Raw genomic sequence first — 27804 nt, forward strand, 5'->3', positions numbered from 1 at the left:
CTCAGAGTTTAAACAAAAAAAAAAAAAGTGAGGAAAAGGTTTAAAATTAGGTCAGAGCAACCCAAAAATCCACGCGCCAGATATTGCACCCCGCAAACATCCGCAGCCCTGCGGCACAGGCGACGCGCGCCACCCCGTCCCGCTGCACGTGTCCCAAAATATGCGCCGACATGCTCCGACCATGCAGCCCTGGGATGCATCGCAAAGCTGGGGTCCTGCGCCAAAGCTCCATAAAACCCCCCAAATCCAAGCAGAAACCACCCAGACTTTCCCAGGATGCGGGGGGATTTCAGCCGTCCCGGTCCGACAAGGAGAAAAGTCAAAAATCAGCCCCCTTGGGGCATAAACAGCTTTAGTTTTTCTTATTTATTCACCCACTGGGAGAAAGTGAGGGTGATGGGAGTCACTGAGGGGGTCCCTGACTGCACCCCAAGGCTACGGGGGGGTGGAGAGGTGTGACTGCCCAAAAATCTCCCTGGGGAGCTGCTGGAGGACCAGGTCCCGGTGGAAGACAACGATTAACGGGTGGTAGTAACACCCCGTGCCCTGCTCTGCCCTGCTCAGGAGATTTCCAGGAGGTGCTGGGGAAAAAAAAAAAAAGAATAAATCAGTGTGCAAAAATAAAAAAAATATCACAGCGGTGCAGGAATTTGGGGGTCACATCCCTGCTCCTCTGTCCAAAGCTGCGCTCGGAGGATCGGGGATGAAAGGGAAGGGGTAACACCACAAATATCGAAATAATCCGCTCCCGGGGCAGCGGCGTGGCGAGGTCCCAGCTTGCGGCACCGCCAAAAAAAAAAAAAATTATAAAAGAGGAGGGGGACAGAGGGACCAAGCTGGGCACCAAGGCAAGGGGGAAAAATAAGCTAAAAAAAAAAAATTAGGTGTCCTCAGCCCCTCGCTCTGCCAAGGCGGTGGGGAGAGGTGGCGCGGGGCAGGAGGCTGTCGCAGCCGCAGAGCATCCTGCCGGACCCCGGGCTGAGACCCCCACATGGCAGCACACCCCCCCAAACCCCTGCGCAGCCCCAAAACCAGCTCTGTTCCCGCAACCAGCCCCGCCACAGCTGGGAAAAGGGGCACCAGGGATGCTTCCACGGGGAGCGTGGACCAGAGCAAGATCAGGGGCAAGGAAATCTGGGAGGGGGGGACGGAGGTTACCGGGATGGTTTGGCTGCAAACCCCTTCTCCTCCCCAAACTCTCCGCATTTAGTCAGAGGAGGCAACTGGAAGTGCTCTCCCCCAAAAAAAAAAATGTAGGGGTGGGATGTTGGGAGGAAAACTTGGGGAGGAACTCAGCAGGGAGCTGCGATTCACTCCCCCTGGAAAAAAAAAAAAAAATCAGGGAGAGGAGGCGACATCCCGCAGGAGGCTGCGCAGGCAGCAGGACTGCTTATTTTTATTTAAAGCCAGGTTTGCAAAGCTTCCCCAGCTCTAAATAAAAATGGGAATGGGGGGGTGAACACCCCCACCCCCTTTTCTGCCCAGTCCCCGTGTATCAGGCACGGGGCGAGGGTCCCTCCCTGCATCCCAGCTCCCATCCCAAAAAACGAGCCGGGCTTGTGCCGCTCAAAAACCCACCAGAGACAAAAATAAGATGCCAACGAGCCCGAAGCGGCTGAAGAAAGAGGGGGATGAGGTGTAGGGGGGTGCAGGAGGTAGGAGCAGAGGGTTTTGGGGTCACACGCACCCCACGAAGCCCGGGGGCAGTCGGTCCCGGAGCGGGGGTCTGGGATTTATGGAGGGTGGCGGGAGCAAACACGCCGCAACCGGCGCGCTGGGGCAAAGCCCGGCTTGGGACACACCGCTGAGCCTCTGCAAAAATAAAGGAGGACAAAAAAAAAAAATTAAGAAAAAAAATATAAAATACTCAGAATTGTGTTTGGGTTGCAAATCGTCCCGCTGAGCCCGGTACGGCCGGGGGAAGCTGCGAGCGGGGCAGCTACACTCAGGCTTCCCAGCAGCGCTGAGCACAGCTACAAGGACGTATGTTCCTGCAAAGTCCCCCAAAAATCCCCAAAATCTTCCTAAATATACCAACCCTGAAGTTTTCATTAAGGGAAGGTGTCTGTTTGTTGGTTTTATTTCTCCCCTTAATTAAAAACTCAAAAGAGAGAAGCCAAAAGGGAAAAGAAAAAAATAAATAAATCATTTTTGACTGTTTAAAATCAAACCAGCGGCTCATCGGTGTCAGACAAGCTGGGACCAAACTGGATCCAGGCTGGGGCGAAGGTGACTTTTCGGCAGCCGCGGGGACGAAGGTCTCCGGGGCGCCTTGGGAAAAAAAAAAATACAGTACCCAGCTGAGAAAAAAAAAAATTAAAAAGGCACAGAAAGTGGGGAGGAGAAAAAAAAAAACCAGTTCAGTGTGGCAGAGCTGATGGTGGTCCCTGGCTCGCAAGTGATGGGCAAGGCTGGATTTATCCCTGCGAGCCCCCGCGCTGCGACCCCTCGCCCGGGAAGGGTTTCGCATCCTACCAGGACTGGAAGGGAAGAAACAAACCCCAAACGAAAAGGCGATGCTGCAGGACGCCCCGCTCGAGAGAAGACCCGATCCAGGCTGCAGTTGAATATAAGATTTTTTTTTTATATATATATATATATCTTGATGCAACATCGTTAAAACCGTCACAAATCGAAACAACAGGTCGTTAAAAACGCTTCGCACGATCAGTACCTAAAATGCACCAGGCTCCCAAGCTCCTTATTTGTTTGGTTTTTTTTTTCTCCCCAAGATTAAATTTTTTTTTAACGATTTTTCTTCTTTAAATAAGCAACTTGTTAAAAAAAAACCCACCCTGCTCCTCCGCGCAGGATCGGCTCCGCTTTCGCTCCAAGCGCGATTGCACAAATCGTTTCGTTTTGTTTTTTTTTTTTTCTTTTCCTTTTCGAGAAATAATGTGCATTTTCCTCTCCTTCTTTCCACACCGAGGTGAAAAGATTATTTCCGTTTCCCGAGTTTTAATAAATAAATCTGGTGCATAGTGAGATAGCAGCCAACCGGTTCGCAGTCCATATATTACTATATTGCCTTTCAGGTCACCCGAAAATTGTTCCCTCTCCCTCCCCACCCCCCCTCCCCACTATTTTTAAGAGCATAGATAATTTTAAATCTCTATAAAACAGTATTATTTAACCCAATTGATTCCTGTATATAGTGCATTCGGCTTCCTCCCAACATCGTTAAATTAACTCGGATATTATTTGCATGCTATTACATACAAACTTTTAAGACTCGTGTATTTTTTTTTTTATCTTTTCTAAAGGATTTTGGGTTTTTTCTTTTTTTTTTTTTCGTAAATCACCAAGCAAAATATAGGCTCAAAGAAAAAAAAAAGGCAGAAAACTAACTAATTTCTACATATTTACAAGGGTGAATAAGTTAAATGTGGCTCAGGTTTGCTGGCCGGGAAGAGGGGGTGGGGGGGGCGGCGGGGCAGGGCAGGGCGCAGCGCTGCCGGGGACCCCCCCCCCAAAAAAAAAATTCAAATTAAATCAGATGGGGGGGTGAAACGCAGGATAAGGAGCGGGGAGAAGCCATTTGGATGGCGCTGATGCTCCCGGGATGAGGGGGAGAAGGGGGGGAGGCATCGCCGTACACGTCCCGCATGCAGCCTGGCTCCAGATTTGTCACCCCCCCACCCCATCCCCGGGACCCCCCCTACCCCTCCCGCCTCACCCCCACTCCAAGTCCCGACGGGGCGGGCGTGTGGGGTTCAACTTTTCCCCTCCCTAAAGTTTCAAGTTGTGGGGGGGGAATCATTTTTCAATTTTTTTTTAGACAAGCAAAGGGTTTGCTCTCCCCACATGGGGGGGGCAAGGAAAAAAAAAAAGGGGACACCCCCTCCCCCCCTTACACCTCGGGGCTCACATGAAGAAGTCGGCGGAGGGTTTGGGGGCGGTGGACGGGGAGGGTTCCCGGGGGAAACCCCTCCCGGCTAACTTCTCGTATTTTTCTTTGTACAGATCCCTTTCTTTGGCCAAGCGGGTCACCTCCTGCTTGAGTTGTTCCACCTGGTTCTGGAGTTGACATTTCTCGTTCTCCAAGATGTGCCGTTGCTGGACCCGCTTGTAACGGCAGGATTGAGCGTAGCCTCGGTTCTTCAAGGTCCTCCTCTTCTGCTTGAGGCGGATCACCTCCTCCTTGCTGAAGCCCCTCAGCTGCCGGTTGAGCTCCCGTACCGACATACTCACCAACTGGTCGTCGGAGAAGCGGTCCTCCAAGCGCAGGTGGTGATGATGGTGATGGTGGTGATGGCCGGGATGATGGTGAGCTGCCGGCGGTAGCTCCTCGCCGCCGAAAGACGGAGGGCGGAAAGGCTCGTAACCTTGATGGTGATGATGATGATGGTGAGGGGCACCGATCAACGCTTCCACCGCGTCCTCCGGCGTCAAGTTGAGAGCTTCGGGATTGAGGTGATGCTGGTAACCCGACATCCAGTACAGCTCCTCCAGCTGAGGTTTGGAAGCCAGGGAAGAAGGGGTGGTAGTCGGAGGACCGGGAACCGGTTGCCCGCCGGGACTGGGAGCGCAGAAACTGGGTGAGGAAGGCACGGAGGAGCAAGGGGTGCTGAGAGGGGTGGAGGAGAGGGAACCGGCCGGCAGACGGTGGCACAGCCGTTCCGCCTCCGCCGGTTCTTTCTTCACCTCGAACTTCATCAAGTCGAAATCGTTCACGTACTCGATGGCGAGGGGGCTGGTGGGCAGCTCCGCGCTCATGGCCAGCTCCGAGGCCATCTCAGTCCATGAAGGGAAGCCGGGAGGGGGGGTCGGAAGCCCCCGGGCGCCGGTGCTCACCGAGGGCGAGGAAGGTCCCGAGTGGGAGCTCTGACCGCCGTGCAACCGGTTGCCCCGACGGGGCGGCTTCGCTCCCCGGCTCCGGGAGTTTCCGCGGGGTTTTTGTTGCCCGTGGAGTCGGGGGGTGGGGGGTGGGGGGGGGTGGTGAACAGAGCTCCGCTGAGGTTTTCAGCCGGGTTCCCGGAGGCTCCGTCGGGGTTTCAGCCGGTTACCGCCGCAGCCGAGCTCCGGGAGCCGCCGTCGGGGTTTTGGGTCCGGGCCTCCTGCAACCGGACTCCCGAGTTTTCGCCGTCCGGGTCTCCGCTCCGGTTGTTCTTCTCCCTTCGCCGCCTCCCGTGAAGCGAAGCCCCGCGGGTACCGGATTCTCTCTCGCACGACTCCGCCGGTTGTTTGCGACCGGTTCCCAATGGCGAGGGCGAAAGCGGTGGAGCCCCGCCCGCCCCTTCCTGGCCTCCTGCCCCGGCCCCACCTCCCCGGGGCTGCGAGCCTTCCTCTGCCCCCTCCTCCTCTTCTTCCTCCTCCCCCTCCACAACCGGACACGGAGCCCCGGGCCCCGCCCGCGCTCGGCGCTGCCGCCGCCGCTACCGGAGAAGTGAATGGAACCGGTCGCTTTATATAGGGGGAAGCGGCGGGAGGGCCACGCCCATCAGGGGGCGTGTTCTGTCTATTATCACCTATCAGTGAGGCGATTGAGCGCCCCGATTTGCATATCCCCATGGCAACGGCCCGCCCCCCCCCCCGGAGGGGGAGGCTGTCAATCTCGCACCGAGCAGCCCGGGCCCAAGGCGGGGCGGGGGGGGGGGGTGGTGAGCAAAGAGGGGGGAAAAAGAGAAAAAAAAAATGGCAATTTCCTCCCAAAGACATGGGGGAAACCCCAAATGGGGGATTATTCAACCTAAATCAGGCGCCAGGCCTGGCGTCGGGGTGCAGCTGCCTTCCCCAGCTCGGTTTTCCCGGGAAGAAGCAGCCCAGCATCCTTTCCCGCGCTGGGAGAAGGCTTGCCGTGCAGAAAGCCACGTATTTGACTTTTTTTTCCCGAGTTTTGTTTTTTTTTTAAACCTTGGCTGTCGAGGAGAAGCAGCACGCGGCGGATCCGGCTCGGATGGGATTGGCCGCCGCCTCCGGGAGGTGAGGACGTTCGCGCCTGGCGCGTGGCGAAGGGCGGCGGCAGCTTGAGGACGACGGCCGCGACGCCAGGACGGGAAAAAAGCGGCAGCGGCACGGTCGGGCGGCCGTGGGGCGCCCAGCACGTCACGGGATGAGGCCTCGGCCTGGACGAGGATGCGCTGCTCCGAGATCTTCCTCCTCGGACGGATGGGACACCCAGGTGGAGAGAACATCGGCGGGGGCAGGGACAGCGCTGGGGGGGGGGTCTGGGTTGAGACGGGGACACGCACAGGGGGATGGGACACGACAGCAGCCTGGTTCCAGCTGTGGCTGCAGCTGTTCCCCACCCCAAGGTGTCTGAGGGAAACTGAGGCACGGGGAAGTCGCCATCAAGTTGTCCGGTCCAACCCAAAGGGACGACCGGTGTCATCCCACAGAGGCTATCGACACCCAGCCACCACCCAGCAATCCCCTTCGGGGCCCAGGATGGACCCCAGCACCTCGCAGGATGCGTCCCGGATCCCAGGTCCGTCCCGGTCCGGCCGCATCCCGCCCCGCTGCACCCCACAAGCAGCTCCACGGGGTGTGGGGAGCGAAGGTCCCCTCGCTCAGGGACTTGGGGACGGGCGACACTGCCCTCCACGCTTCACGAGTGGGGATTATTTGGGCCAAATTAATGCAAAAAAGTTTGTTTTTTTTTTTTTGAGGAGGGGTGAAAACCCTTATCCTGTCACATCCCCAGCAATTAAAACCCCGCATCATTTCGGGGTGGGGTTTGGGGTGCTTGTCGTACCCTTCTCCATCTTTCTCCTCCTATCAAGGTGACATTGAGTCAGGGTACACAGTGGGGGGGGTGTCCCCCCCCCGAGGAGGGTCAAGGATGCAGGCAAAGCCCCAAAGCCCCGTGCTGGTCCCCTCCGGGACGCCGATGACGCTGGAAGTTATCCCATCTCGGATAACCTGGGACAAATATCCCATATTGGAGACCCCCAAACTTGGGCAGGGGATAACGGGACCACCCCCCAACTTGAGGAAGGATGCAAAGAAAGGGGGGAAAAGGGCTTCTTGGTGGTTTTGTAACAAAAAAACCCCTTTTCATGGGGTGCTTTTAACCCCTATTTGCTTAATTGCGTGACCCCAAATGCGGAACCAAGTGTCCCTGTGCAGTGGGATGTTGGGGTCCCACGCTGGAACGGGGTGCGGCAATTCGGGATACGATGCCATCTCCCTACCCCCCGGCACCTCCTCGGAGCTGCTCGCACCTTGGGGGTACCCGGCCCCCACCAGCAGCTGCCACCCACGACGGGACAGGAGCCACCAAGGGGATTAGGAACGGGCCGGGCTCCAACGGGGCCGTCGCTCGCCCGCGACACCCCCTCCTTGGGTATTTTTAGCGGGGTGGCCGGGTACAGTGACCCGGTGGCATGTCCCCAGCCCTCCCCGCCACGCCAAACCCCAGGACCGGTCATCTAAGTTTACTCGCAAGCGGTCGAGTGACATAACCAGGTTGGTGGCCGCGGGATGGCGACGGGGTGGCGTCACCTTTCGCTTTTAGAGCGGGCGGCTCGGCTGCCCCTTTAACCCTTCGAGCAGGGTGCCGCTGTGGGTGCTGCCTCAGTTTCCCCAGTCGGTTGATGACGGGGTGACGGCGCACAGCACCCCGTCTTGGGGAGCCCTCCCGGGGACATCACCCCACGGTGAGGGCGGTGTCCGCCACGACGTGCCCCCCACCCCGCGAGCGGGTGGCGCCATCTCACCGACGCTCCACCAGCACCCGCAGCACGAATGCGGGTGTCGCTGTGTGAAGGGATGCGAATGATTTTAGGAGAGGGGGAAAAAAAAAAAAAAAGACGCGAAGAGGCCGGTGGCCACGGCGGGAGCGGCGATGGGCATCGAGGAGGAGGAGGAGGAGGGCAGGGGACAGCGGCTCTGATGACAGGCAGAAAAGTGAGCCGGCGGGTGATGCTTGCCCGGCACCTGCTTCCCCGGCGGGGGACCAAGAGCCGTGCCAGCAGCGCCCGCCGCAGGAGAGTTTTCCAGGAAATGTTTACGGCGCCCTCCAGAAACTCTGCCCCGTGCCGTCACCCCTCCGGCCGAGGCCGAGGCATCCCCAGGGCACGTCCTTGCTGGGGGGTCCCGGGACAAACCCACCACCGCAGCATCCCCAGCTTCACGGGGAGGACGGATAAACCCGCGTCGGTGCCCGTCACCCAGGCGTCGTGGCTGCTGGGGAACCCACCGGGGGCTCGGCGACGCCTCTCCAGGGGCCGCTCGGAAATTAATCACCCCGCAAGCAGCGGCTTTAACGACAGGCGGCAATAAATTACGATCCTCCCCGGGAAGGGAGCGGCGGCGGGCGGCAGAGCCGCGGTCCTCGGCGAGCTGCTCGTTGCCTCGCTTAATTAGCGCAGCGCCAGCCTTAATCCCCGTTAGCCTGCTCGTTAGGGAGCCGCGGCTACGGGAAGCGCCGATGCTCCCGGCCACCATCACCCACTGAGGACTCGCAGCATCGTCGTCTCCTCCGGGGTGATTTTTAGTGAATTTAATTTTTGTTTTAAGGAAATCACCACGTGAAGAAACGTAATTTCTGGGTAAGGGGGGGCGGGAAGTTATAATAATTAAAAACCCTGAGAGATTTGGGGAGCGGAGTGGTCCCTCCACCGGCATCAGCAGCTCCTTGAGGGGATGTTTGTGCCGTATCGCTGAAAAAAAAACCAATAAAACAGCAAAGCCACGCTCCGACCGGGCATCCCGGGGAAGAAACTCTTTATTTACATATCAAAACAAACAGGTTAATAAAAGACATTTAATATCAACGGAGATAACGGAGATTTTATGAAAAAAAAACAAACCCAGCTCGCTGTACACACACAAGGTGCAGCCGCAGGGCTGGGACCTGCTGGTCCCCGCGATGGCTGGGGGGGACGCCGGGGATGCGGCCACCCCAAACTGGTCCCCGAGCGGCACCGAAGCCCAGCTGCCCAGTTCAGCAGCGGGTGGCATCCTTCAACGGGAGCCCAGGGAGGTGCCCGGCATTAACGACCTCGCGCCTTCGGTGGCACGCCGTGCCTCGAGTCACCCGAGCCAGGCGCTAAATCCCCCGCCACGACACGGCCGTGGGGTGGGGAGCACCCAGTGGGGTGATAACAAGACCCCTCCATGGGTCCAGGCACCCACGGGTGCTCACCTGGGGAAGGGAAACGCGCGGCGGCTCCGTCACCCGGCCCACCGCCAAGCGCAGCTGGGTGCTGGGTCCCCGGGGGGCCCCGGCGCTCACCCACCTCCTTTTCTCCGCGGGGCTTTGCCTGAAGGCGCCGCAATTGCGGATGGGTAAATCCGGCCGCCCCGCACGGCTGCACCTCTTGGAAAGGGGGGGATCCTACAGCTGGTCCCCAAAATCGCATCCGTGTGGGGGATCAGCACCCGCCACCCCAAAATCTCTGTGGAAATTGGACCCACGGATGCAAAAATCCATCGTGCCAGCAGTACTCGGCTCGGCACAACGCTTCCCCTGCGCTTTTGGAGTTGGAGGGATCCATAAAAAAACCCCAAAGGAGCCGGTTTGGGTCTCCCAAGGGAAACCAAATCCCTGCTGGGATGGGGAAAGGTCGGGGTCAGGGTGCAACCGGCCGCGGGCGACGCCCCCGGGAGCATTCGGTGTGAGCTCAGCGCTGCTCCCAGCAGACGTTTCCACTAGGGATGCTCTCGGCACACGGCTCCGCTCCGGGAAATCTCCTCCCAGAAGCAAAGGGGATGGAGCGGGCTGGATGCAGCTCGGCTCTTGGCACGGAGAGATCGGGGCTGGGCCGTGCCGGGGGGGCTTTACGCCCCGTTACGTCCCAGCACGGTGACTTGACCCCAGTACAACGGCTGACCTGGATGCGGGCACGGCGCATGGAGGCGTTAAAACTCCTCAGGTCCCCGTGTCACCTCGTGGCCGGGACAGCGGCGGAGCAGCGATCTGTGGGAGGATCAAGGGGAATGGGAGCCTCTTCCCGGCCCCGCAAACATCCAAGGAGCCTGGTGACAGGCCGTGCCGTCAATAAACCAGCTGAAAAGATAACATATCGGTAAATTAAAAGATTTCAAACAAAGCCGCTTGCTCGCGGGAACGGGTGGCGCTTCCTCACGCTGCCACCCAGCTCCTGGTCAGAACGACGTCCCGGAAAAACAAGATGAGAAGGGGGTGCCGCCTCCGGCCGCGGCGTCCTGAGGTAGGTGCCGGGTCGTGCCCGGCTCTGCGGTTCCTGAGCTGGTCGGCTGCGGTGGCGGGGGTCCGGTCTCGGTCACAGGCGGGGTTTGATCTGCAGCCGCTTGCCTGGAGGGGAGGAAAAGAAAAGGTGACGGTGGGAGGTGGGTGACACATCTGGACACCCCCGGGCTTGTCGCGGTGGGTTAACGCAGCGGAGATGGGCGCCGGCACCGGGAACGCGGGTGATAGCACCCTGAGAGCACCCATCGACCTCACCTCTGCCGCCCTCCTCCAGCCGGGGGTTTTCGGGGTCCCGCGAGGACGCCGGTGGCAAAGTCCTCTTCCTTTTGGCGTTGCCTGGGAGCGGAAAGGGAAAAAAGAGGAGAAAGTCATCGAGGCCGGTACGAGATGCCACGTAGACCCCTCAGGATGAGGGCGCAGGAGCTCCTGCAGCCCTGGCACTTCACGCTTTAACCGGGAAAAGGGAGCAAAAGCTGCCCCAGAGGGCACGGTGCCACCAAGAAGAAGGCTTAATTATGGGTTACGGGTGAAAAAGAAAATAAAAGTAGCCAAATCTTCAAATCGCAGGGCAGGGCGAGCGTCACGACCTGCTCCAGGGCTGGGCTGGAGCGGGGAAGAGTAGAGCACCGGCAAGCAAGAGGTTAACTCACGCTCGGTGCTCTGGCCATGGCGGTGAAAGGTTTGGGGATCAAACCACACCCCAAAGATGGTCTCAGGTGCTCAAATAAAGCCCAAATCCCACGGGGTGCCTCTGGGAGGTGACCTCTTTGCAGGGCAAGACCAGGCTCATCCCATGGACGGCGTGAAGTCCTCCTCCGTTTCAACCACGACGCTGGACATGCCCTTCTGGAGAGTTTCTCCTATTTTTCCCTCCATGAAGGGGGCGGAGAGGTGGTTACGGGATTTTACCTACCAGGGTGATGGGTGGGCAGGAGCGTGGTGGCCACTTGGGCAAGGAGAAGACAGGGAGATGATTGTGGATGGGGAAAAGGAGGATGATTCCTGGAATAAATGGACCCATGGCTTGTTGAGCGATGAGGTTTAGTGGGAAAAAATCCCCTCTCACGTGGAATTACAGGAGGTGGAGAAGGTCACGGAGGAGCTGGAGGGAATCCAACCCAAACCTCATCCAGATGCAGACGATCTGGATAAGCCGCACGCAACACGCCCAGGTTCCTGCAAAAACCAACGTCGGCGCTCCGCGTCACACTTCCCAACAAGGACGCCCAACGCGGAGGTGGGACCACGGGCACCTTCGAGCAGGCGTGAAAGCCCAATAGAGAAGGTTTTGGGGCAGGGGAGGTAGGAGGGGCGAGGACCCCAAGCAACATCCAACAACGGGGAGCACCCAAGAGTTTTTCCTTCCTTTTAAACTTGGGTAAACAAACTTCCTCGGAGTCTTACGCCGCCGTGGCAGTGATACATAGCTTTTGAGCTAATTTATGTAAAATAAAGAGGGCTCATTTAGCACCTTTCCACCCTTGATGTCACACCCATACATCAGAGGGCTGCACAGCAGCCACGACAGACTTGGCTATTAGTCACCGGCGCCGCAGCCAAATTCAGTTTCGGGGAACGGCGACACCGAGCCAGCCGCTGACCGCCCTCCTCGTTTTCCAGCCGACCCCGAGGATCCCTTTCCGCATCGAGCCAGATGGTTTTTCCAGCCGGAGATAACCCAAAATCGGGGTCCAGCAGAGTCGCTGCCCATCAACCCCAAAGGGTCCAAACCAGCATCTCCTGGTTCCTGCCCTGCCGCGGCCCCGCTCCGACGGGAACGGTGGCAACGGCTCAATTCCCCTCGAGGAGACTTCATTAGCTAATAAGGCAGCGGCACGAAAACCGCGCTTTGCAGCTCAAAGCAAATATGATTATAGAAGTAGAAATATAGATTTTTTTTTTTTCTGGGGAGGAAAAAAAATAAAAGGTGATTTTTAAATCGACTGTAATGAACTTCCCGACTTCAGTATGGGGTTGCACGGAGCCGAGATGCTTTCAGACGCCTGATTTCAAATGTATTCCTTCAAAAAATTCAGGAAATAAAACCAAAATAAGTTGTCAGAGGAATAAACCGGTCTGCTTTCTCACCTCGGATGAAGGGAGCACGCTCCTGGAAAGGATGGAGCAGCGGATGCTTCACCTCTCGGGGCGCAGACGGGGATGGGGGGGACACCCTGCCGCGAAAGCCGGGGTGGGTCGCGGAGAAACCGGGGGTGTCGCTTAACCCACTCCGGCAAACGAGAAGATCTTTTCCGCTTTTGTGCACGGGAGATCTCGCAAACGGCGTGATGAATCTTGGGTCGCGTCTTCCCCCCTCCCCGTTTTCCTCTCTGCATTCCGGCAGCCGCGCAATCCATCTGCCAGGAACCAGGTATATAATTTCTAGTTAGCGAAAGCCGGGCTGAAGAAACCCCTTTTTTTTTTCATTCCGATGATTGAACTGCTTCCAAAGAGAAGAAGAAGCAGCAGCGGGGCCGGATCACGAGCTCTCCGTCGCAAACCGGGGCGGGTTTTGCTGAGCTCGTCAGCCTCGCCGGAGAACGAGGACTTCCAGCGCTCTTCCTCCTGATGAAAATCAACATTTATTTTGCCGAAGCCTAAGAAGGTGTCAGGCAGACGGAGAAACTTGCCACTCTTCGCGAGGAGAAGGGAGAGAAAAGAAGGAAATCTAATAGAAATATATTATCGAGTCCGAGGAGCGGACAGTGCGGTAAATCACGCTTCAGGTGGCACCATTACATTTTTCAATAAAACCCGGCCTTCCCGCAGACGCCGCCGAGCCGAGCGGCTCCAGCTGCATCCGATGGGAGAGTGGAAACGAAATTCGTTTCAGCCGGATGCTGATGCAAGGGGATTTTAAGGGATTTGAAAGGTGGGGAATTCCCTCAGGTAGGGGATAACAGGAGGTGGGTCTGCTCCTCATTCCCAAATCCTCTCCCTGCCCATTGCTCCTGACTGCTTTTCTCCCCACGCTGAAGATGCCGCACATCACGAGTGGAAGATGCCCGACGCAGGGCAAGATGGCTCTGGTGTCCCAGTATAAAAAGCTTTGCTGGAAGGAAAGCCACTTATATGGATGTTTTCCCTTCCCGACCAATTTCAGTTCAACCAGGCCAAGGGCAAGGTCCTGCCCGTGGGTCAGGGCAGTCCCAGGCACAAATCCAGGCTGGGTGGAGAATGGATGGAGAGCAGCCCTGAGGAGAAGGACTTGGGGGTGCTGGTGGGTGAGAAGCTCAACATGAGCCGGCAATGTGCGCTCACAGCCCAGAAACCAACGGCATCCTGGGCTGCATCCCCAGCAGCGTGGGCAGCAGGTCGAGGGAGGGGATTCTGCCCCTCTGCTCCGCTCTGGTGAGACCCCACCTGCAGCGCTGCGTCCAGCTCTGGAGCCCCCAACATCAGAAGGACGTGGAGCTGTTGGAGAGGGTGCAGAGGAGGCCACGCAGATGCTGAGAGGGCTGGAGCAGCTCTGCTGTGAGGCCAGGCTGAGAGAGCTGGGGCTGTTCAGCCTGGAGAAGAGGAGGCTCTGGGGAGAGCTGAGAGCGGCTCCCAGTGCCCAAAGGGGGCTGCAGGAAAGGTGGGGAGAGACTCTTCAGCAGGGCCTGCTGGGACAGGACGAGGGGTGATGGTTTCAAAAATAGAGGGAGGCAGATTCAGATCAGACATCAGGAAAAAAATTTCTTGCACTGAGGGTGGTGGAGCACTGTCCCAGGTTGCCCAGAGAGGCGGTGGATGCCCCATCCCTGGAAACATTCCAGGCCAGGTTGGCCGGGGCTGTGAGCAACCTGATGTGGTTGGAGATGTCCGTGCTCCTTGCAGGGGGGTTGGACTGGATGGGCTTCAAAGGTATGTACAGGAGACTTGGTCCAGGCAGAAAGAAAATCAGAGAAGAATATTTTCAACGGCCTTTTGTGGGACAAAAACAACGATTGTGATTCAGAGCGAGAGCCCGATTAGACAAAGTCACAGCACTTGAGTTCACTGAAGTTTCAACTAAATTGGCCGCTTTGCAATAAGGAAATTAAATGGTAGTGAAGTTTGTGACTTTTGGACCTTCTCAGAGTCACCAAGACACGAGGAGATCCAACCCCAGCCTTCAACATCACCCATGTTATTGGCAGCACCCAAAGCCTGGTGGTACCCCAAGCTTGATGGTGGCCTGCAGCGGGATCAGGGCTTTAGTAGGGATGGAGATGGAAGGATGGAGGGATGGGGGTGAGGGCTGCCAGACAGAAGGCATCGCTGCAGAGGGATGGGCAAGGTCCACCAGGGAGTCCTCCCCTGGTGAGGTCCACCAACCTGAGTACCAGCCCTTGTCTCTCTCCAGGCTGGGAAGGAAGCACCTATGACCAAGAAGATGTCTGAAACCAGTATCCAAGGTGGATGAAAGCAACCTAAACGTCCTCCACTGCAGGGACCACCACCAAACAGCCCCTAAACTCGTAGGGACCCGCTGACTCAGGAGGAGAACACGCAACTGCTAACGACCCAAGCAGACCCAGCCCGTTAACAGGAAACCAATCAGACTGACACGTGTTGTCCTGCGCGAGGGATCGGTGCAGTCCGTGACCTGCAGCTCGACAGATTTTTGCAGTAGAAAAAGCAATTCCATCAGAGGTTCGTTAATTCGGTTATGAAAGAGTTTTGATGCTCTCTAATTAAACTCTCTGTGCATGTCCGACGGAGCGCGCAACGGCCAGGGGGCTGGCGAGCAAAGCACCCACCTTCAGCGGGATAACGCAGCAAAGCCAAGATCAGACTTGTCCCACCACCACCTGCCAGGTGCGTGGATCACCCTCTCCGTGACAAGAAAGATCTGCCAAGTGCCAGGAGAAGAGCTGAGAAGGTACCATGAAGGTCCATGCTGCCCCGGAGCCCTCTTGGCTAATGAGACACGGAGGGTTCATGGGTACCATCAGGAAGGAACAGGGAGGTTTCCTGTTCCTGCTAAATTATCCCATGAGAGCAGAAGACCTCAGGGGAAGGTCGTGATGGGAAGGCTGATTTAAGGACAACAAGGTACATCAAGGACGCTCCTAACTCCCTCTTCCTTTCCCTGCTTCCATCAGGGCTTGGTGTCCCGCTGTCCTTCCTCTTTTTACCTTGTCCTTGTCCCCTTGCTACCATCTGCTGATGATCTGGGAAGTCCTATAACTCCTCACCATGTTCATCAATTGAAGCACCTCCTTCTGCTCCTGCCATCTCCTACCTGCTTCCTAACAGGTTCTGCCAGGGGACAGATCCCTGGCCACGTGTCCTTGACTTCCCAGCCGTCACCAGCAGAGAGACAACGAGCTTGGACCTTATTGTTGAGGTTGGACAGGTTTAAGCAGGAGTTTGGACACGATGATCTCATGACAACAGATGCCAGCTCCCATTATCCTGGGACAACCCCTTTGTGTCCTAGCCCTCCACCCGCAACCACGCCGATCATCTTTGGAAGGCTCCACCGATCAAAAGGGTTGGTTGCCTCAACCGGCTGCCGAAATAAGTTTTGGACCAAAGAGCCGGTGGCAGAAGCAGCGTGAAAGGAGATGCTGCAGGTGATGGAGACCCCACGGGACCCTCAGCACAGCCAAGGGGGACCAGATGCATCCATGCAGAGGGCTGGCAGCATCGACTTTCTCTTAAATCCCAGAAGCTGGGGATGGTTGGACCGGGATCTGGCACCAAGGAGTTGCCCATCACGCAACTCTTGCGTCCAGCTGGAGCAGTGGACCAGCCCGGCGGAGAAGGGAGGAGATTTGCATTTCCAAAGTTATTCCTCCAGAAGTGAAAGCTGTAAACAAACCCAGAAGCGCTGCACCTCCACGAAATCCCTCCAAAGCCAAAGCGGTTGGAGCGTGCTCAGCGGAGCCGTTAAAAAAAAGACTGTAGCGAGCATCTTCCATTAACGTTACGACCGTGAAATATGACAATAAAATGATAGCCGTATGGTGGCGAATTTGCAGCCCGCCGACTTGCGAGGGGTTTATCGTCACTCAAACGTGCAGAGAGCTGTAAAATGTTTACAGAAAGGGTCGTTTGCAGCTATAAAATCCTCTTTTCTCTCCTAAACAAGGCTGAGCGGAGCCATTTACAAACCCCTGAATGTTCATTGGGGGAGAGGGGAACATCTGTTCTCTCCAGGAGTTTTCAGTGATCTTCTCGAACAAATTAACTAAAATGGGTGCTTTCTAATTAAATTAGCACTCGATTGGAATGGTTTGCATTGGTGAGCTTGCTTACAATTAGTGCGGGGAGGCCAGTTAGGCTCCAGCGCAGGCTATTTAACTGGAAGGTGAAATATGGAAAAGGCCGTTACCTGGAAACGGGTGTCGGAGGGGTAGGGGAGCCCGCGCTCCCGCCGGCTTTGCCCTCCTGGATGGAGAACGTAAGGAGGTGAAGGATGGGATGGAACCAAGGCCACCCTTCGTAGCTGGGATGCTCGGCTGGGAGCGGTTTGCTGTCCCCGTGGCGCACAGACGGGCACTTCGGAGGATGCTCGGAAAGCACCGGAGCCCCTAAATCTGGTCCCAGTTTACAAGGCTCCTCTTGCAGCTTGGAGAACCTCAACGTGGGAGTAGAGCAGCGGGCTCGGCGCCACGCATGCAGACCACATCACTCCTTTCCCGTCCTCTTCTTCTACATCCCAAGGCCAGAGGCTGCAGACCCCCACCAAGACCCTGCAAGCTGATGCTGTTGCCCACCCTGGTCCTTAAAGGTCATCTCCAGACCCCTGCTCCATCCCTCTCACACACGACGCCGGTGTTTTTCTTCGTCCCTCCTGCATTTACCAGTATTAAAAGGGCATTTTCTCAAATTGTGACCATCTAACCAAGCAATTCTGCTCATTCTGTAACAACAACCTGTCCTTCCTCCTCCTTATTTACTACCCCACCAATTTGGGTGTCACCTTCAGGCTTTACAAGCAGAAATCGAGTATTATCCTTGGTACAAAGGCTGAGGCGGGGAAGGTGTGGACCCCCAAACGCCATCGCAGACACCAGCTACTACCTAGGGCTACACAAGGACTCATTTCGACCACCGGCTTCGCTCAAAACAGCAACTCAAGCTCACAAGCACCAGTCCTGGCTTTAAAGGTGGTTTGGTCCTTTAAAGATGATTTGACCTTGACAGGCTGGAGAGGTGGGCCTGTGCAAACCTCATGAAGTTCAACCAGGCCAAGGGCAAGGTCCTGCACGTGGGTGGGGGCAATCCCAGGCACAAATCCAGGCTGGGTGGAGAATGGATGGAGAGCAGCCCTGAGGAGAAGGACTTGCGGGTGCTGGTGGATGAGAAGCTCAACATGAGCCGGCAATGTGCGCTCACAGCTCAGAAGGCCAATGGCATCCTGGGCTGCATCAAGAGGAGCGTGGGCAGCAGGTCAAGGGAGGGGATTCTGCCCCTCTGCTCCGCTCTGGTGAGACCCCACCTGCAGCGCTGCGTCCAGCTCTGGAGCCCCCAACATCAGGAGGACGTGGAGCTGTTGGAGAGGGTGCAGAGGAGGCCACGCAGATGCTGAGAGGGCTGGAGCAGCTCTGCTGTGAGGCCAGGCTGAGAGAGCTGGGGCTGTTGAGCCTGGAGAAGAGGAGGCTCCGGGGAGAGCTGAGAGCGGCTCCCAGTGCCCAAAGGGGGCTGCAGGAAAGGTGGGGAGAGACTCTTCAGCAGGGCCTGCTGGGACAGGACGAGGGGTGATGGTTCCAAAACAGAGGGAGGCAGATTCAGATCAGATATTAGGAAAAAATTTTTTATGCTGAGGGTGGTGGAGTACTGTCCCAGGTTGCCCAGAGAGGCGGTGGATGCCCCATCCCTGGAAACATTCCAGGCCAGGTTGGCCGGGGCTGTGAGCAACCTGATGTGGTTGGAGATGTCCCTGCTCCTGGCAGGGGGGTTGGGCTGGATGGGCTTTAACGGTCCCTTCCAACCCAAACCATGTGATGATTCTATGATTCTAAGGTCACCACGAAGCATTTGGTCCTTTATCAGCATCATCCTGTGCCCTCTCGGGGTGACGGTTTGTTAGTGGCCAGTGTCTTCTCCCGTTAGGTTATGGGGGTCCCTGGCTGCTGCTGTGCCTCCACCCCCCGGCCCCCCCCTCGTTTTTGTGTTGAAACGAGACTTTAATTACCAAGCGCACCTCGGTGCCGAGCACGGGCAAAGCCGGGCACCGAACGGCTTCCTTGCGCCTGGACTCACCGCGGGTGACCACGGCACCCGTTTGGCACGGAAACTGCTTCATCGTCAGATGATTGTACAGCCACCTGCAATTCCTGCCCGGTTTTCCTTTCCTACGGATCCTCCAGCATCCGCCCTCCAAACACCACGCGCTTCCCGGGCAGAGGCGAAGGAGCTCGGAGGGATTTGCGCTCCGACTCCGTACCCATCATCTCCCCGCAGCCTTCCTCCCGATATCCCCGGACCGAACCAGCTTCTCCTCCTCATCCTCCCACCCAACGTGCCTGGAAATCATCTTTCTCTGAACATGCAAACCGGGGTTAAGAGGAAAAGGATGCCCTCGCTGCCAGGATGACGCCTCTGCCCTCCCGACTGAGTTATTCCAAGTTCAATCCAAGGGATTTCGACAGCTTTCTTGTCCCTGGATTAATTGCTCCGTTTTCATCGCGGAGATAAAAAAACCCGATTAAGCCACCGCTTTGGGAACGCTTGCCCAGCCCTGCCGCGGAGATCAAAAGGGAATTGAACCAAGGCCAAGGAGAGCGAAGGAGGGAGGTGCGCGGGGGGGAAGAAATCCTTGGAAACGGAAGCCGAGCACTTCACCCCACATCGCGGAGAGGAGCTTTCCCAGCCGGAACGGTCCCTCGTTGTCTCCACCGCGCCGCGGTTCGGCAGCGCGAGCGCTCGCCTGTGACTTCAGGAATATGTTGCTAATCCTGGGAATTTTCTCTCCGACAGCGTTAAGGCATCTCAGCCCTCCACGGAGCCAAGCACTTCGCGGTCGAGCCAGGCGAAGCCTTGCAGATCCTCAGCACCCGCTTCCGGATGATCGGGCAAATCATCAGCGCTGAATTCATCCCTTCTCCCAGTGGGATCCTGCTCCAGCTGCAAGCTCGGTCGGAGGAGGCACGGGATCGAAGACGGGGAGGGATGCTCCAGCCCTTCAGTTCATACGGAGCTACCACATCTTGCGCCGGCCGAGCCGGTGGTGGGGATTTCATCATCACTGCCATAAAATATTTTGATTTCTGAGCCAGATGCTGCCTCCCTTCCCGCAGTGCTGCTCAGGAGATGCAGCTGCTGCACATCCCTCCAGTGAAGGACAGGAGATGGAAAGCATGAAGCATCATCCGGCCAAAAATCTCCCGCTCAGCGCTGGGAAGGACCAGGAATGATCTCTGCTTCGCCACCTCCACCACCTCTGCTCCTGTGGACGCATCCCCCAGAGCGTCCCTTCCCGCAGAGCTACTGGTGATTACAGGATTTTCCAGTGTCGGAGCTGAATTAGGAGAGGAGGACCCAAGGAAAACGTTGAAGAAGCACAAATGCAGCTAACCTCCACCGCGAGCCACTTTGCAGAGAAACAAAGACGTTTCTTCTCATCACTTCACTTTTCTCCTGCTTTCTTTTATTTTCCACACTCACCTCAGTTTCAAATAGTTGAAATATTTTCCTGAAAATATTTCAGCTTTTCCAAAAACAAACGCCAAGGCAGCAGTTCTTTGCTCTCATTGAGTTGGTAAGAAGTTTCGCTCATCCTAAAACCACGTTTGCCAAAAATTTTACTCATTTCCAAAGCCTCTCCCCCTCCCTTTTAATAAAAGAGCAAGATCGCCTCAGATGAGCACAGCTCTTCCTTCGACCTTGCAACCTGCAAACACTCCAGCCCACTTCCCACCAGGGATGTTCGGAAGCTATTTGACGCCAGGAAACACGTGCAATGGATGGTCCAGAGGTCCTTCTGTGGGTCCAGCGACGAGGCGCAGCATCAATGAATCCCTCCCAGTTTTGGAGGGTCCACTGCGGTTCCATCACAGGAATGAGACTGGATTCATCATCGGATAATTTATAGGATAAGAAAGAAGGAGCCGACGATAAAAGATGAGGATAAAACCCTACGGCGTGGTTTTGGGGGCAGAGCCAGGTGTTCATGCCCCTACGTGACCAGAGATGCAAATCCCAGTTTGAGCTCCCAGCATAACTGGTTTGGTGACTCACAAGGAACACCGATCCCACCAAAAGCAGCGGGGGAATAACTCTCCCGCTCGGTGAACTGGAGCACGGAGCAGCTCGGAGCACGCGTGAGCAAAAGCAGAGCAAGCGCTTCCTACCCGGCTCGTCCTCCGATTCGTCTTCGTCCGTCTCCACTTTGAAGCCCTGGTCGTCAGGAGAGGCTGAGGACTGGAGGGAGATGAAGGACGGCAGCTTTTGCAGCCAGCTGGTCGGCGAGGTGTTCGCCTCTTTCCAAAACTTCACCTCTTGCTCCGCACTGGAGGGTCCAGGGATTTCCCCGTCATCATGAAGCTGAGCTGGATCATTCCTGCAGGAGGAACACAGGAAAAATAATAAGGAAAAATAAAACGATCCCACTTGGCAACACTGGGCATGGCATCCCATCCAATGGAAGGGGCTGGGATCACCGGAGCCGCACACGGAAGCTCGCCAGTATCCCAAGCTGCCTCATATCTTGGATTTCCCGGGAGCCACCTTGGATTCAGCTGCAGTCCCTCGCTCCTCACTTGGATTCCCCGCCCTGCGCTTCCCCGCAGCTCTCGGACGCTTGCGAAGGTGCTGGGCTCCCCTTCGGGTGCCGGCTGGGCAGAGCGCGCGGAGGAGAGAGGAGACGAAGGGTGCAGGGATGGCTCGGAGATGCCCCGCTGGGTTTGGCTCAGCCCCAGTCCCGCCGCCCTCCTCCCAGCCCAGTTAACGTGACACTCCAGCTCATCCGACATCTCCGACGCCGGTGCCAATAAAGGAAAGAAAAAACCTCCCGACCGCCTTCCAAGCTCGGGCGTGCTCCCTTCCCCGCGGAGGACGCCAGGAGCTGGCCCTGGGACGGGAGGAGGGTGCCTCCCCGCCAGCCAGCGCCGCGCTCAAGCCTCCTTTACCTAAAAAGAGCAAGGAGCTATTTTACACCTCGTTCGCACCGGGGGGGACGTGAGCTGGGTGTCATTCCAAGGCTCTTCCGTCATCTGGTACAAGTTCGGAGAGCCCGCTGAGCGCTTGTCCCCCTCTGCTACCTTACAAGGCAGGGCCAGGATGAGACCCAGGACCGGGCAAGAGCATGGACCAGACCAGTACAGCTCCCAGGTCCCCCCGTTTCCATCCCACCTTCACTCCCACACCTCGCTGCGAAGAGCCGTGGAGGAGCCGAGCATCAAAATGGGTATTTTCTCCACCTGCTAACGAGGATTTTGAGATTTTGGCTTTAATTACGTTGGGATGTAGTCATTTTGCAGGCAGGGCTCGGGGATGAGGGCAGACAGAGGCAAGGAAGTGCCAAACTCAAGAAAATATGGCGCCCTGTGAGGATGAGGACCAACGTGTCCCTCAGCCTGTGGCTCCATCCCAGCACCCAAAGCATCATCTTTGCCAAAAGGGAGCTTGGCAAGCTTCAAAAGATTAACCAAGGACCAGCCCAACACCAAAAGGTTTTACAAAGCCTATTGTATCTCCATGTCCCCATCTCTGCTTCCTCACGCAGAGTGAATCCAGCCCTGAGGTCGAGCCCTTCCATGCCACGCCAAGGGCTCAGCTCTGCTCTCGCCACGGAGGCCAGGAAGACAGAGGAAGAGGGATGATGGGTTCTGGTTTCCCACAGAGCTACGGATAAGCTGTACTTATTTTTTGTGGTGGAGTCCCCATCAGGGCTCCTCCATCTCCCAGGTGGAAGGCGTACAAAAGCTTGGGTGATACCTGGAGGTGGCGAAGCCCTGGGCGGCACGTTTCTAAGGGTGAAGATAACCACACTCCAACCGCACACCTCAGGTAGCAAGACACGACCTACTGTCTCTTCCTTCTCCATCAGCTCCGCCTGGAGATCTCTCCCTTCAGCACAGACCCTACCCAACCCTATAGCCCGTGGCGGCTCCATCGAGAAGGTGCCACAGTGACCTACACCAACAGCATCTTAAAATAAACCAACACACGAGCGGATACACACCTGGAAGAGGAAACATCCAGGGCAAGCTGGGAAGAAAAGTGTTTAAGAACAGCAAAGCCAGTTTCTTCTGCTCTTTCCTACCTGCCCGTCTCCTCCCAGACCCGTCTCCACTTGGAGGGGGGGTCGCCGTGGTCCCCATCTTCAGCCTCCCTTCGGTGACGCTTCTGGGGGTGCAGCAGCTTGCACTGGGCGCCCCTGGGGCAGACACCCTTCTTGGCAAAGTCGGGGCAAACCAGTGTGTGCTTCTTCTTGCACTGTGAGAGAAAAAGAGAGGAGCATTAGGAAAGGCAGCCAAAGCCTTGCGGGGAGCACGGGTTCCCAGAGCTGGGCTCCTTCAGGTGGCACCAACATGTCGCTAAAGGAAGAGAATCATAGAATCATAGAATCAGAATGGTTAGAGTTGGAAGGGACCTTCAAAGCCCATCCAGTCCAACCCCCCTGCAAGGAGCAGGGACATCTCCAACCACATCAGGTTGCTCAGAGCCCCGGCCAACCTGGCCTGGGATGTTTCCAGGGATGGGGCATCCACTGCCTCTCTAGGCAACCTGGGACAGTGTTCTACAACCCTCATTGTAAACATTTCTTCCTAATATCTGATCTGAATCTCCCTCCCTCTGTTTTGGAACCATCACCCCTCGTCCTGTCCCAGCAGGCCCTGCTGAAGAGTCTCTCCCCACCTTTCCTGCAGCCCCCTTTGGGCACTGGGAGCCGCTCTCAGCTCTCCCCGGAGCCTCCTCTTCTCCAGGCTCAACAGCCCCAGCTCTCTCAGCCTGGCCTCACAGCAGAGCTGCTCCAGCCCTCTCAGCATCTGCGTGGCCTCCTCTGGACCCTCTCCGACTGCTCCACGTCCTTCTGATGTTGGGGGCTCCAGAGCTGGACGCAGTGCTGCAGGTGGGGTCTCACCAGGGCAGAGCAGAGGGGCAGAATCCCCTCCCTCGACCTGCTGCCCACGCTTCTCTTGATGCAACCCAGGATGCGGTGAAGGATGTCTTGGTGCTTCCTTCTCTGTATCAAAATACTGTTCCATGTCAAAATACTATTAAAAAATAATACTCTCCTCTGGGAGACGCTACACATCACCCACAGCTTTCCAAGCGTCTGATTTTACAAACCCAAACCATCAAAGTCATAACAGCAATGATCTGCTCCCAAGGTGGTGACGTTGGGAAGTCTCAAAGAGGTTAACTGGGCTGGAGAAGCTGGTTTTGGAGTGGGCACAGGGTTTTCTTGTCCCAGACATGCTTGAGACTTGGGGAGGAGCAGGGAAGAGCAAGAACGAAGCACGTTCCTTTTAGGACTTATTTTGTGAACACTGCCTGGACCACCCTCCTGACGAAGGTGGCCCAGGGGTGGAGCTCAACCAGGGGCTTGGGAATGAGCTTGGCCGATGTTCTCCTGTCCAGGGAGGCTTAACATGGCCATGGCACAGCACTGGCAAAACGACGGCATCAAGATGTTCACCCCTAAAATCGCTTCTGCGCTCCCAGTCTGGCATTTCGGTGGCTGCCGGCTGTGCTGGTGGGAGGGAGATGTCCGCAGTGGTCCACAGCTTCCCCTGGACAAGGCTTTCTGCTGGGAAACGGCACTTTTTCGTAGCGGGAAAGGCAGGAAGAGACGCAGGCAGGGCAGAGGAGACAACTTCAGGTGTGATTTTCAGCTGGGTGGCTGGGAACGCGGGCCAGCAGAAGGGAGAGAGCACAGCCTTTCCTTGATCTCTGACTGTTCCCAGCACCAAGACGGCAACATCCAGTAATCCACAGAGCTCATCCCAGTGTATCCCAAGGGATGCTGGGTGAGAGCAGGTCCTGGAGCGCTGCTCAGCCCCACGATGCCCTGGGTGGACCCTCTCCCACCCAGGATGCTCCCTTTCACCCCACCCAATGAGCTCACCTTGCCTCTCGCAGGCATGTACCATGCCGTGAAACCCACAGTGAGATGCAACCCAACATAGATGGCACAACACAGGGTCTACAGCGCCAGGATCCGTTCATCTCTTCATCTTCTCCACGAACAAAGACGCAGCCGGCTTTTTCCCTACGTGGGTCCTTCCACGCTCGGACACCTACGCTGCAAACCTCCTGTGCTACAGGATAGCACAGATGCTCAAATTCTGCACGGGTTTGGGGGAAGACAGGACAAATCCACAGTAAGAGAAACACAGTGACGGTTTCAGCACGATCGATCTCGCGTGTTTACAAAAACGCATCCTCCTGATGATGCGGGATGGAGGTGAGCTCCTGCCCTTTTAACGCAACTCGGCTTTGGGGGCATGGGAGCAGCTCCCCGTGGTGACCTTTGGGATGAAGCGGCCACCCCACTGAGCCATAGGAGCTCTCCCCTTGAAAGGGCAGAAGGATTCGGCAGCTCTGCCACCCGGGGCCGACCGCTGAAGGCCCAGCGGAGTAAGGAGCTCGGATGCTGGAGGTCAGGGATGGCGCTGAGCAGCAGGAGGGCTGGGGAATCCAGATGGACACATGGACGGTGGCTCAGCGGGGGGGGATGGCACAGTGATGGATCTCCACTGCAAATGTATTAAAAAACCTAGTTCCTATAACATCATTTGAAGGAACGTCAATGGCAAGTAAGGCTACAAGCCAACAGGCAACCTGAAAGTAGAGTTACCTCTAAACAGTGCCCAGGCTCTGCCATCACTCCAAAATCTGACGTTTCATAGAAACATAGAGTCACAGAATGGATTGGGTTGGAAGGGACCTTTCAAGATCATCCAGTCCAACCACCTAGCCATCGGCAGGGACACCTCCAATCAGATCAGGTTGCTCAAAGGCCCATCCAACCTGGCCTTGAACATTTCCAAGGGATGGGGCATCCACCACCTCTCTGGGAAACCTGGGACAGTGCTCCACCACCCTCAAAGGAAAAAAATTCTTCCTTACATCTGTTCTAAACCTACCCTCTTTTAGCTTAAAACCATTACCCTTTGTCCTGTCACAACAAGCTCTGCTAAAACGTGTGTCCCCATCTATCTTATCAGCCCCCTTTAGATACTGGAAGGCCTCTCTGAGGTCTCACCAGAGCCTCCTCTTCTCCAGGCTGAACAGCCCCAGCTCTCTCAGCCTGGCCTCACAGCAGAGCTGCTCCAGCCCTCTCAGCATCTGCGTGGCCTCCTCTGGACCCTCTCCAACTGCTCCACGTCCTTCTGATGTTGGGGGCTCCAGAGCTGGACCCCCTCCAGAGGGGTCTCATCAGAGCAGAGTAGAGGAGGAGAATCCCCTTCCTTGACCTGCTGGCCATGCTGCTTCAGATGCAGCTCAGGATGTGATTGGCTCTCTTCCACCCATGGACCAGTACTGGAAAAGCATCACCAGAGACAAGAGCATCCCAGCCGTGCAGGCTGGCCCCTGCCTGGTAAGAATGTTTATGATTATTTTGGGTATGCAATTCCAGAGTAGATATGGGAGAACCGTCTCCTCTGGCACAGAAAGCTGTGTTTAAGGAGCCCTTTTCTTGCAGACCACCTAGCAAACATGCACCTCCACCTGCATCCAAGATACAGCCTGGAGCAAGAATAAAAGTTTGGAAAAGGCAGCGACAGGACAGCTTTCAAGGGCAGTAATTCTTCCCCAGAATATTAGCAAGTAGAATAGCAAATCCCTCAACCTGATAATTGCTTCAAAAATAGAATCATAGAATCACAGAATGGTTTGGGTTGGAAGGGACCCTCAAAGCCCACCCAGCCCAACCCCCCTGCAAGGAGCAGGAACATCTCCAACCACATCAGGTTGCTCAGAGCTTCATCCAACCTGGCCTTGAACATTTCCAGGGATGAGGCATCCACCACCTCTCTGGGCAACCTCTTCCAGTGTTCTACAACGTTCAATGTAAAAAATAAGTGAAACAAAATCAGGGGAGAGGGAAAACAAAGGTACGACCCGTTAGGGATTGAAGGCCAAGATGAACGCAGGGGCTGCAAGGCGATGGAGAGTTGGGGAGGCTGAAAGCGGAGATGGCGCAGGGCCAGCTGAGATCGTCTGCATGGACAAGACCTGCAAACCTCTGGTTTATCTTCTCATTCCCCTTTTCCCCACACGCTTGGCCCAAAACCACTCTTTATTTGGATGGGCAGCAACGGATGGTGACGCCTGCCGTGAAACTACACAGCTCTAGGCAGAGCCGCCGAGCTCGCTTTGCCGGGACAAGCGGATCCCAAGGGAAACAGGAGGAAAATCTCAGGATTTCATGTTTCATACAATATCAGATAGCAAAACAGGGAGGGACGGAGTCCCAGGCTGTGCGATCACCTTTCCGATTGGCACCAACGTGAAATAATTTCCGTATCATCCTTCTGGAGCTGCTGCCAGCTCCAGTTCAACGGCACTGAGCTCATGTGACAGCGAGGCGGCCTGATGGCACAGCAGGTCTTCTGCACGCTGGAAGGTTTCTAGTCCACCATCACCTCCAGATCTCCAACCACGCCATGATGGCAACACCCTGCAAATCTCCTCTTAATTATGAACCCACTTTAAGTCGATTACTACTAATCATTGGCTGCGTGGAAGTTCTCGAGAGCCTCTGCACGACGACATGAGATCTGTTCCCAGCACAAAATGGACTTGGGATGAGGAAGAGGAGGAAAAAAGAGCCCTGGGCTCAAAAAGCCACATGGATGCACCACCCTCGTAGCCAGCGGTGATGCTGCTATGCTGGAGAACGATGCTATTTTGGGGGGAAAAGCTGAGAAATGTGGTTGTTTCTTCCCAGCGAGGGACGGGTTACAAACCCTGCGGAGGGGACGGTGCCGTGGGCCCGGATGGGTGTTGGGATGGGGACGCGCCACCTCCCCGGTGCTCTCACCGGCACCGACCTCCAAGTCAATCATTGTCCCAGACCACGTTTATTGGCTCCGTGGCAAAAAGATACTTAATAAAGAAAACAAACCGCGTGCGACTAATCCCGGGGCCGTGTCCTCGGCTCAAGTTTCTAACGGCTTTTCCGCGCCGCTCCCAGCGCTCGGCCCTTCTTCCGTAACACCCCGTCCATCACCGCTGTTTCAAGGCTGGGATGGTGAGGTCGGGATCGCCTCCCCGCCGGGCTCGGTGGTTGGAAAAACCCCTTCTGTTTATTTACTGTGGCTCTTCTGCTCTTGCCCCGCGCGCCGGAGCGAACGCGCTCGGGGCTGGGTTGCTCCAAGGCGCTTTGCCGCTCGCCGCGTGTCAGTCGAGGTGAAGAGGAGCGGGGCTGCGGGGTGGCGGGTGCTCCTTCGCGCTGGGGGCCATCCGATCCCTTCCACCTGTCGGGGCGGCTAATTATAACGGCATGGGACCCCCGCCAGCCCGCAGGTTGGACCATAAAAAGAGAAAAAAAAGCCTCCGGTCCCTTCCGACAAAAAACCTCCAGCACCCCTAAAAAGCCCTGGGGAGAAACTCCCCGGCCACATCGGGTGCTGACGAGGATGCCGTCATCCGGCTGATGTTGTTCCCATCCCAGTTTCCCCGCTCTGGGGTTCCCCCAGAGGAGACTGGCAGCGGTGCCCGGCGCTGGGACGGTGCCCGGTTGGCAGCGCCCGCGGCCGGGACTCCTCCCTGGCAGCTCTGGGTGTAATTCAAGGTGCCGCTAACGACCCACAAAGCCT

General features: G+C 56.6%; 2 protein-coding genes across 2 annotated transcripts in view; both read right to left on the reverse strand.

The window, feature by feature from the left end:
• Window positions 1-2558: 2558 nt before the first annotated feature.
• MAFA (MAF bZIP transcription factor A) lies at window positions 2559-4892 on the reverse strand. Its single transcript, XM_086742694.1, has one exon. The coding sequence runs from the start codon at window positions 4732-4734 to the stop codon at window positions 3865-3867; it is 870 nt and encodes a 289-aa protein (XP_086598820.1). The 5' UTR covers window positions 4735-4892; the 3' UTR covers window positions 2559-3864.
• A 3741-nt stretch (window positions 4893-8633) lies between these two features.
• ZC3H3 (zinc finger CCCH-type containing 3) overlaps window positions 8634-27804 on the reverse strand; it is a 165263-nt gene continuing 146092 nt past the window's right edge. Inside the window, exons 10-13 of the mRNA XM_086741364.1 lie at window positions 22296-22468; window positions 20383-20591; window positions 10370-10450; window positions 8634-10219 (exon numbers count right to left, since the gene is read on the reverse strand). Of these exons, the coding sequence (XP_086597490.1) occupies window positions 10188-10219; window positions 10370-10450; window positions 20383-20591; window positions 22296-22468 (495 nt within the window). The 3' untranslated portion in view covers window positions 8634-10187. The remainder of the gene's footprint in view (window positions 10220-10369; window positions 10451-20382; window positions 20592-22295; window positions 22469-27804) is intronic.

This window comes from Chlamydotis macqueenii, chromosome 2 (genome assembly GCF_036417535.1).
Source record: "Chlamydotis macqueenii isolate bChlMac1 chromosome 2, bChlMac1.mat, whole genome shotgun sequence".
NCBI classification, from domain to species: domain Eukaryota; kingdom Metazoa; phylum Chordata; class Aves; order Otidiformes; family Otididae; genus Chlamydotis; species Chlamydotis macqueenii.